Below are 10,581 nucleotides of genomic sequence, written 5' to 3'. Positions count from 1 at the left end.
CTTGAATTTCACAGAAATAATGTTTAGATTTGGCTGCCGATGCGAAAAACCAAACGGCTAATATGCCACTCTTATGGGAAATTGCCTTGACGGAGATTTTGTGACAAACACTAAAACGCGTTTTTCTCGGAATACTTGATTTGGCATAATAGCCGAATTTTCAATTATGGGCAGTATATGAGACATTTCTATAAATATCTGTTCATCGGACTTCTCAATAGCAGCAACAACTAGCATCTCTGGATTTTATTTGGTGTAAAATGTTGGAATCAATCTCGTGTTTTCAATTTATTTCAATTCAAACGAAAACGTAAGTAGACTGCTGCACTCTCCTCACTAATCAGATTTCAAAATGATGCACTCAATGGAATGCTCCGTTGAGTTGTTTGGCTCGGTGAACAGGCGATCCCCAGGCAAGATTCAACGCTTTTTGCATCTCGTCCGTGAGAGGGGGAATGGAGCCACGTGGAATTAAGAACGTCGACAAGTTAAACAGATCTATAAACACTTTGTAGCGATCGCTGGAAAGCAAGCACGTTTGCTAATGAAATCATTTAAGTTTTATGTTTAGTCTTTTACCTTAAAGTAGAGCGAAGATATTGATACCCGGATGAGCCACCCGTTCCTAGCTGTTGAGAGCCGATCATTCGCTGTACCATAATCACGTGGTTGTCTGTAAAAAAGAAGCAGCATGGTGAGAGATAATTTCAAAGGACAATAAACTACATACATCTCCACTTGGTGATTAGAGAATCAATATCCATCAGTAGCATCAACAGCTGGTGCGGCTGGCTGAAACGTGGCTCATCACGATAGAACGTAATCATAATCGCCCCTTGCAAGGCACGATGGGTGAACCTACGATCACCACGTGCAACCAGCGCGTCATGCACACTGGCATCGAAGATAGATTTGTACACCTCACGACGCTTCTCAATGTCCATGAGTCGGTATGTCTTCACGTTCTCGTGTTCCTCCTCCTGAAATTTTGCTTAGTTGTCATTACAAATATTATTTAAATAACTTCAAACTAACTTACATTGGCACTAGCTTCTTGATCAGACAGCAGCTTTTCCACGCTTTCCTGAAACTTTCCCCAAAAGTTGAACCCATCTACTTCCAAACCGGGCGTTCGCTCCAACCATTTCTGTACCATATCTGCCAAAGAAGGTTCACTTTCGGTGGCGGCTAGTTTTTCGACAGCCTGAGGATCACTGGCGAAAACTTCCCAGTACTTTTGGTTGTACTTGACGCGATGTTCGGTTTTCACGCCCAGCTTGTTCTCCAGCAGTCGGAACTGCAGACTCTGGAAGCCAGATGCTGGCGAGAGGAAGTCACGGAAGTCCATGAAATCGAGTGGAGTCATCGTCTCCAGAATGGGAACCTGATCGACCAGAAGCTGAAACAAATACAATATATACTTTTTTTTTGTATATGCATGCATATAAGAACACTTAATATGGTGGCAATTTCAAGCAAAAATCATTCGTCCAAAAAAATACTGAGAAAACGCACGAAAATATCAACGAAGCCGACTTCCTGCGTCTTTTCAATTTTCCCTCCGTTTCTTTTTCAAGCCGGTAAGTTCTTATGTTACAACTGCTTCCGTGGAAGATACCTTACAAATGCGGTGCGTTTGTTCATGCTCATTGGGATTGGGGATTTGTCGAGTTAAACTGTTAAATCCACAAATATATACCAATATCAATGAAAGTTAACGCATAAAAAATACCTTGTTAAAACTAAATACAAAGATTTTTTTTTATATTCAGACACAACTCTTGTTTTAAGGGTGCCATAATGCCCTATCCTTGTGGATTAAACAATTTATGCCAAATAAGTATGGCTTCTTGGTTGCTGCTTACCTTCAAAATCATCACAATTCGGTTGAGGCGTTTCAAAATTTCAAGCGTGCGTGATTCCTCCATGTGCTCCGTACTAAACAATTTTCTAATGGAGTCCAGTTCAAAAATGATTTGCTTGAACCATAGTTCATATGCTGGAATGATTTTAAAATCGATAAATTTGACTCGAACAAAATAACATAATAATCATAATAACCTTGATGCGTCACGATGAAAAGATGCTCATCGTGAACCGGCTTGTTGCTTTCACTGGAAAGCATCCTTTGAGCGCTCAGGACCTTATCTAACATCAGATATTCCCCGTACAACATTCCAGCTTCCGCTCCCAAACGTTCACCGCTTTGAGCATCTCTGTAAAGCATTCGATAGAAACCATATAAGCACTGAGTTGAGATTAAAGTGATGAAAAAAAGCCTCTAAGTTTTGGTTCTTTATTTGTTTTGTGTGCAAGTCGAAATACAACCAACCACATGACAAATTAAAATATTACTTTTATTTGCACGTGTATGCCATTATTTTTAAATCGTTAGTCTTCTGCTCAATTAATATTCGAGATAACGATGAATGAAATCTATTCTTCGAAAGCCAAAAAACAAATTGTTACTGATAGCGGCTCATTTGAATTAGTTATTCTAGATTCAATTCACTTGAAAATACCATACCCATTATGATTTCCGATAGGACAACTCATCTTGTCTTCAGTTCACTCAACAAACACTGTACAGCTACTGTTTCAAAGCAAGTTAGCAACTCGAAGCCGAACCGATCGCGCCAACGTCCGAAATTGTACTGACTGACGGAAACATAATCCTGTGGCGGCTGAGACGAGTAAAGTATAGCGGTGCAACTTGATAAGACACCACTACCGTTGGGTTTGTGTCTACCGAGAAGTTCCCTTCTGGCTGCAATCGCCATGCAGGGGGCACGTCCCTGATATATGATGTGTACAAATAATGACGTCAAGCTTTATGGGAATGTTTTGAAGCTCGTCCGGAAAGATTCGCTTGGTTTAATCAGCGTTTTTAAAGATTAATCAGCAATTAATCTTTCATTCACAAAATAAAAATTTTAGTTACCTAAAAAAACAATATTAATTTTCACTTTATTGAAACCATAGTTGCATAATTTTGATAACGACATATAAATTAAGAGAGGTGCCATTCATTTTCAACCAACAATTTTCGGCACATGCTCAAATCGAGGAGAAGCAGGAACATAGTGGCCTTTGTATAGAGTTTGTATAGAGAATGAGAATCTCCTAAATATAGGATAAGGATGTAATAAAATGAGTTTTTAGCGGGCACTCAGGGGCTTGTTCCGGGGGGCATACTGAGTCCAAATCCCAAATATGAGCTTCATGGACATTTTGCTGGAGCTGATTTTACATAAAAATGCCTTGGATTTCGAAAAAGTGTTCACGTGGTTCATGGATGGTCCTCTATAAGATACTCTTATAGCTAAAATGGTCGCTTGTTTTTAACCCTCTAACGCCCAGAGCTGTTTGCTTATCGTAAAAATAGTAAATGGTTAAATTTTGGTACAATAATGTAGGAAATACTTTACTTTGACCCACAAACATCGAATTTATACAACAAAAAACTAACTTAATCCACCTATGTGGTTGGAGCCTTCTTCACTTATTACCAACAATGGCTGATATGATGGAATTGTACAAAAATTTCATCTATTTTTTAGATCCGGAATAAAAAAATACATAAATATCACTTAAGTAGCCACACCTCGAGACAGGGTTGCCAGATCATCAATGTTTTGGACTCGTTGAAAAGGTCTTTTGATAACCTAACAAACGATGGGTCAGATGGTGGATCCGAACATCGTTTATATACATTTAAGTGAGATCCGGCTTCCAAAAAGTACATCAATAACACTTAAGTGGGCATATCTCGGGACAGGGTTGCCATATCTTCAATGTTTTGAACTTTTTTGATAACTTAACCAACGATGGGTTGGATTGTGGATCCGGACATAGTTTACATACATTTAAGTAAGATCCGGCATCCAAAAAGTACATCAATATCACTTAAGTAGACATATTTCGAGACAGGGTTGCCAGATTATCAATGTTTTGGACTCGTTGGAAAGGTCTTCTGATAACCTAACGGATGGTGGATCCCGACATAGTTTACATACATTTAAGTGAGATCCGGCTTCCAAAAAGTACATCAATATCACTTAAGTGTACATATCTCGGGACAGGGTTGCCAGATCTTCAATGTTTTGGACTCGTTGGAAAGGTCTTCTGATAATCTAACCAACGATGGGTCGGATGATGGACCCGGACATAGTTTACATACATTTAAGTGAGATCCCGATATATGTGAAACCACATTTTTAAACATAACTTTTGAACTACTAATCGAAACTTCAATCTGCGCTCTCCCAACAAGGTGTGTATACTATACATGAAGGTGGGTCTACGACGTTTTTATACAAAGTTCATTTTTAGAGCATGATTATAGCCTTACCTCAGTGAGGAAGGCAAAAATGAATTTGAAGTGGTGCACCAGAGCACCAACAGGATGATAAGAATTTTTTTAAGTCACAAAAACTCGTTTTCTTCAAATCTATTGGTTCAGTTGTTTGAAATGCTTCGAAATGTGTTTAAAACTACTTATTCTTTGTTTTAAGACCATATTGTTGAAGTATGAAATACAAATTCTATCTCTGCATTTTCAGATTTCTTTGAGTGGCACATTCCATACTCCCATTTTCATTAAAAAATAAGAAAATTAATAAAACCATTGGTATAATAACAATGTTTTGTCTTGTTTTCGAATAATCATCATGTTTATATACTTTTGTTTTGATTACAGTAAGATTTTTCTATCATTTAGAAAAAAAATGCTCCTGAATGTTTTGCTACAGGGGTGCCCAACCTTTTGGCCCTGCGGCCCAGATCTGATTTATCTGAAGCAGTGACGGGCCGGAACTAAAATTTGATAAAAGTTGAAAAAAAATGTTATTCATTAAATTAATTTTATTAGGTCAAAAAATTTAAAAACTAATATTGCAAATAAAATTCGTATATATTGATTTTATGAATAAAATACAGAGATAACTATCACACATTTGTTTTATTTGATATTTTGGTAATCGGTTTGTTTAGAAACATTCAAATTTCATTGGACTATGCTAGTTTCTTAAAGTTCTATTTCCTCAACACAACAATATACAAAACTTTCAATGTGTCATGAAGAAATTTATTGAAAATAAATTTGGATTGAAATCTTCTTTACAAAAAAAAGCAATTCATGAAAAAACATATATGTGCTCCCTGATTCCTTGATTCATAATGTTTTTTTTTTAATATTTTAAAAATATGTGTAGCAAAATTTATTTTGAGTATAATTAATTTGCTTTTGTAAGCTTTTTTTTACTGAAAAGTTATTCTGAAAAATAAGACATTTTCTGATTACTCTTATAAAAAAAAAAACAATTAGAATCAAGTTCCTCAAAAAAACTTTAATCTGAAGTGACACAGTAAAAACGGATAAAAAAATTAGTGTCTTTCTGATAAAGAATGTTTTGAATTTGAAACAAAATAATTTATTTCGCCTTCATGGGCCGGATGAAATGGCTACACGAGCCGGATCCGGCCCACGGGCTGGACGTTGGGCAGGCCAGGTTTAGTAGCTCATATGACTTGGTGGTGCTCTGGTGTACCAAATGAAAAAGGTTTTTCGACCATGCAAAATCGGTCTAAACAAACAATGTTAAAAAAATGAGTTCGCGTAAACGTGAACAGAGTTCATTCCAACGGGACCCACGAAGAAAACTGTTCAACTTTCATGATGCAATTTTGAATTTTGCACCATAAAAGTTGAACAGTTTTCTTCCTGGTTCCCGTTGGCAAGAACTCTGTTCAAGTTTACGCAAACTCATTCTTTTGCGTGCAACTTAAAGCACCATGAAAAGTTGTGTCAGTTCCGAGATATTTGAGTTCAATGTTTTGGTGCTCTGGAGTAACCATGGGCGGGAGAAGGTTGATTAAAGTGTTTTCTTTGTAACGTTTTTCTGCAGAGCTTAATAAAGACATTTTTATATAAGTAAAAGTGGTAACATGAAATTAAAAAAAAAACACATCTATTATTGGTAGCATTTTCTACGCTACCAAGCTTTGTGTTACAATAGTATATAAATTATTCTTTTTTCTGCTTCAATGCTTTTCCGATACTTTGGGAGCGTTCTTTTGTTACGTAACGCAGTTGGGGGAAAGGGGGGGCGGGTCGAAGGCTACACACAATTTTTTTAAATTTGTATGGAAACATTGTTACGTGGGGGGGAGGTCTAAAAATCCATTTTTTTGTGTGACGTTATAAAAGAACGCTCCCTATTTCTATTATAATATTACAGTCAAACCTCTTTTTACGCGACCTCCATTTGCGCGAATTTTTTACGCGAGGAATTCAAAATAACGCGAACTCAATTTACGCGAAAAATTCAAAATAACCCGGTCCGATTTTAAACTGTCGGAAGTCTTAACCAATATGGTCATATCTTCCTGTTCAACGGGGACCACAATCAGGGTTTTTACCATCAGTAGCTTCGGTGACCTACGGATACTCTGCATCATATTGGGATGTTCTGGACAACTAAGAACATCCGGAAGTCACGAATAGAATATCTATCTGTTCAATGGGTGTTTGTACCGGTGTATTCACCACCGATATAGCTTCAGGTAGCTACAGTGAGCCACGATGGACTCTCTGCGATCTGTTAGAATGTACTAGGTCATCCAGGAACTCCCGGAAGTCATGGCCTTGATATCTACCTGATCAACGAGAGTCTATATGGCTATATTAACCATCGGTATAGCTTCAGGTAGCTTCAGTGAGCCACGATGGGCTCTCTGCGATCTGTTAGAATGTACGAGGTCATCCAGGAACTCCCGGATGTCATGGCCTGGATATCTACCGGATCAACGGGGGTCTATATGGGTATAGGTATTTCAGGTAGCTTCAGTGGACCACGATGGACATCCTGTGGCATGTTAGATTGTTTTGGGTCATCCAGGAACTCCCGGAAGTCATGGCCAGGATATCTGCCTGATCAACGGGGTCTGTATGGCTATATGAACTATCGGTATAGCTTCAGGTAACTTCGGTAGACCACGATGGACACTCTGCGACATGTTAGATTGTGTTGAGACATCCAGGAACTCGTCCTCAAATGCGAATGCTTATTCAAATGGGGATTTTATGCGTTGATCAAGTAAATATCCCGGCCAGGACTTTCGGGAGTTCCTGAATGACCCAAAACGATCCAACATGCCACAGAATGCCCATCGTGGTCCATTAAATCTACCTGAAGCTATACCGATGGTTAATGTAGCCATATAGACCCACGTTGAACAGTTAGATATGTTGGCCATGACTTCCGAAAGTTCCTGGATGAACCAAAACAATCCAACATGCCGCAGAGTGTCCATCGTGGTCTACTGAAGCTACCTGAAGCTATACCGATGGTAAATATGGCTAAACAGACCCCCGTTGAACAGGTAGATATCCAGGCCATGACTTCCGGGAGTTCCTGGATGACCCAAAACAATCCAACATGCCATAGGATGTCCATCGTGGTCCACTGAAGCTATCTGAAGCTATATCGATGGTTAATTCACTCATATAGACCCCGTTGATCCGGTAGATATCCAGGCCATGACTTCCGGGAGTTCCTGGATGACCCAAAACAATCCAACATGCCGCAGAGTGTCCATCGTGGTCCACTGAAGCTATCTGAAGCTATATCGATGGTTAATTCACTCATATAGACCCCCGTTGATCCGGTAGATATCCAGGCCATGACATCTGGGAGTTCCTGGATGACCCAAAACAATTCAACATGCCGCAGAGTGTCCATCGTGGTCCACTTAAGCTATCTGAAGCTATATCGATGGTTAATTCACTCATATAGACCCCCGTTGATCCGGTAGATATCCAGGCCATGACATCTGGGAGTTCCTGGATGACCCAAAACAATTCAACATGCCGCAGAGTGTCCATCGTGGTCCACTGAAGCTATCTGAAGCTAAACCGATGGTTAATATGGCCATACAGACCCCCATTGAACAGGTAGATATCCAGGCCATGACTTCCGGGAGTTCCTGGATGACCCAAAACAATCCAACATGCCACAGAATGTCCATCGTGGTCCACTGAATCTACCTGAAGCTATACCGATGGATAATATAGTCATATAAACCCCCGTTGATCAGGTAGATATCCAGGCCATAACTTCCGGAAGTTCTTGAATGACCTAGTACATTCTAACAGATCACAAGGTAACCATCGTAGGTCACGGAAGCTACCAGCAATTATTACGATGGTGGATACACTGGCACAGACCCTTGTTGAACGGGTAGATAATCAGTTCATTACTTCCGGAAGTTCTTGGATAACCCAGAACATCCCAACCTGCTGTAGAATATACAGCGTAGGTCACTGAAGCTATTTTGAATAACCTGGAATTACATTATTATTATAAAAAATATATAATACTTTATAAAACAAAAAAATACTTAAAACTCTTTTTACACGAGCAATTCAAAATAGCGCGAACTTTTTTTACGCGATTATTTTTTACGCGAGAACCAAAATTCGCGTAAAAAGAGGTTTGACTGTATATATATTTGCTCTAGATAATATTTTATTTATTTGTAGTTTTAAAGTATGTAGATACTTCTTGAATACAACATTTGACCCGATGTTTCATGCAATGTTGTATGCAATTTTAAGGGTAATTTATCATTACGTAGCATGTTTTTCCTTGGCTACAAACAAATCCATTTTGAGCATAATGGCTTTTAGCATATAAGATTTCAATTTTAAAAATAAATTAGAATTTCAAATTAAAAAAATCAATATCCAAATAATAGCCCATTATTTTTCCCAGCTAAAACCCTATCTTTAATTCAGAACATATCAAAGTACAAAACAGACAAGCACAGAGTTTTTGTTCAGTTGTCGATTGAAAAGTCGAATTTTATACATCAAAATTAAAGAGCCTACATCAAGAGGCGTAGTGTAACTCTCAGGAGTATCAATTGAGCTATCAAAACAGAGTTGCAAACGAGCAGCGAGTTTGGAAAGACTTTACAATACTTAAATAAAAAAAAAAAACTTTGAGAAGCTGATGTTCACGATTTTGGGAACTCTTTTTTCTCCGTGTCACAAGCCAGTAGGTATACAAATGAAGAGTTTGGAACCGCATAAATTGAAATTTCTCATTGAATTTTTAATTATGTCGTGTAAAAATCCATATTTTTTTACATATACAATCAATATTTTGTTCGTTGCTGCTCTGTTTCCTGATATGAAGAACTCTCTTTGTAATCTATTTTTCTTCGTTTAAAATAATGTGTGTCTTCCGAGATGATTACTGATCACATGAATGTAGATCAAACCAGCTGCTGCCAATATTAACAATGAACAAAAAAATGCTGCTAAAGATATCCATAACCAATTCAGAGAGCTATCATCCTGAATTAATGTTTGTGATGGTGCTTTAGTTGACGCTGGTGTAATTTCTGTTTCCATTGAGCTTGACGTGTCAGTAGACGTTTCAATACTTTCATCGGGTGTTGCTATTTCCAAAGATGATGTTGTTTCTACAGTTGAAGGAGTGGATTTCTCTTCAGTGGTTGAAGTTAATGGTTCAACATCTGTTGTAGTAACTGGAGCAAATTCATCAATTGCTTGACATTCTTTGGTTTCCACTTCATAGCTGAAAATTGTAAAGTATTCAATTGCTAAATCACTGCCCGTATTCATGTTGGCTTCAATTTGTATCTGTTAGAGGGTAAATAATAGCAATTAAAGTAAACTTTAATGCAATCGCAAAAAATACCTTGGCACGCCGAACAGGATTGTCCATTCGCTCTCTGAAAAGTCCCCAATTTGAAGTTCCGTGTTCGGTTTTCCATCGAATAACAACAATCGGGTTCAAATTGTTGTCCAGCTTATCCAAATCAAGCACTCGGACTTCTAGTGTAGCACCAGTGTTTAGCATCAAACTATACACCATTCTCAACTCACTTTGACTGTTTAAACTAAATGTTTGTACAGTTTCCCCACAACTTAGACCTTCCCATTGCGTTGAAAGATAGTGTTCTGCGTTTGGCCTATGTGGCCTAAATTTGAACGATGGTGCGTATGATTTTACTACAAACTCTTGAATAAAGCTACATCTTGATAAGGTCGAAAGTGTTGCTGAATCAAAATCTATTCTTGAACAGGATGCATCGTTAGTTGAGCACACTTGAAACATGAATATCATACATAATAGAATTAACCACAAATGCTTTCTACACATTTTTCGAACGTTTTCCTGAAAGGAATGAATTTCAACTGCTTCTAAAACGGCGCAAACTCGAAAGGTTTCCCGGCGAAGGCCTGTCTATCAATCAAGCTGTCCGTCGAATTGATGGTATTATCAGCTGTTACACATTATTTCCCGTATATAACCAGGCTGGATTCGCCGATCCGTATTGCATTCTCGATAAAAGTCTTACCGGCAAAGTGTTCTGCAATCGATCTATGCAATTAGAAGTAAATCTTGTTTATAGTAGCAATTTGGACAGACGACTTCAATAAGACAATACAGTTTTTGATTCGAAGCCAATTCAAATATACTTGTCAGCCAAGTTATAAAGTTGTATTGATACCCTGGTTACAATGACCTATAGCGAATAAAAATCATC

The 10,581-nt window shown here is 38.1% G+C and overlaps 2 protein-coding genes across 2 annotated transcripts; both read right to left on the bottom strand.

The window, feature by feature from the left end:
• Window positions 1-244: 244 nt before the first annotated feature.
• LOC6034009 (tryptophan 2,3-dioxygenase) lies at window positions 245-2,667 on the bottom strand. Its single transcript, XM_038262781.1, has 7 exons — window positions 2,528-2,667; window positions 2,062-2,216; window positions 1,866-1,999; window positions 1,040-1,399; window positions 731-980; window positions 580-673; window positions 245-521 (listed from the first exon to the last, which is right to left on the bottom strand). Exons 1-7 carry the CDS (start codon window positions 2,554-2,556, stop codon window positions 362-364), a joined length of 1,182 nt encoding a protein of 393 aa, XP_038118709.1. The 5' UTR covers window positions 2,557-2,667; the 3' UTR covers window positions 245-361.
• A 6,428-nt stretch (window positions 2,668-9,095) lies between these two features.
• Window positions 9,096-10,252, bottom strand: LOC119769621. Its single transcript, XM_038262784.1, has 2 exons — window positions 9,729-10,252; window positions 9,096-9,670 (listed from the first exon to the last, which is right to left on the bottom strand). The coding sequence occupies exons 1-2, from the start codon at window positions 10,191-10,193 to the stop codon at window positions 9,230-9,232; spliced, it is 906 nt and encodes a 301-aa protein (XP_038118712.1). The 5' UTR covers window positions 10,194-10,252; the 3' UTR covers window positions 9,096-9,229.
• Between the last annotated feature and the right edge of the window lie 329 nt (window positions 10,253-10,581).

The sequence above is a fragment of the Culex quinquefasciatus genome, chromosome 3 (genome assembly GCF_015732765.1).
Source record: "Culex quinquefasciatus strain JHB chromosome 3, VPISU_Cqui_1.0_pri_paternal, whole genome shotgun sequence".
Classification (NCBI taxonomy): Eukaryota; Metazoa; Arthropoda; class Insecta; order Diptera; family Culicidae; genus Culex; species Culex quinquefasciatus.
This window is presented reverse-complemented; position numbering and strand designations above follow the sequence as displayed.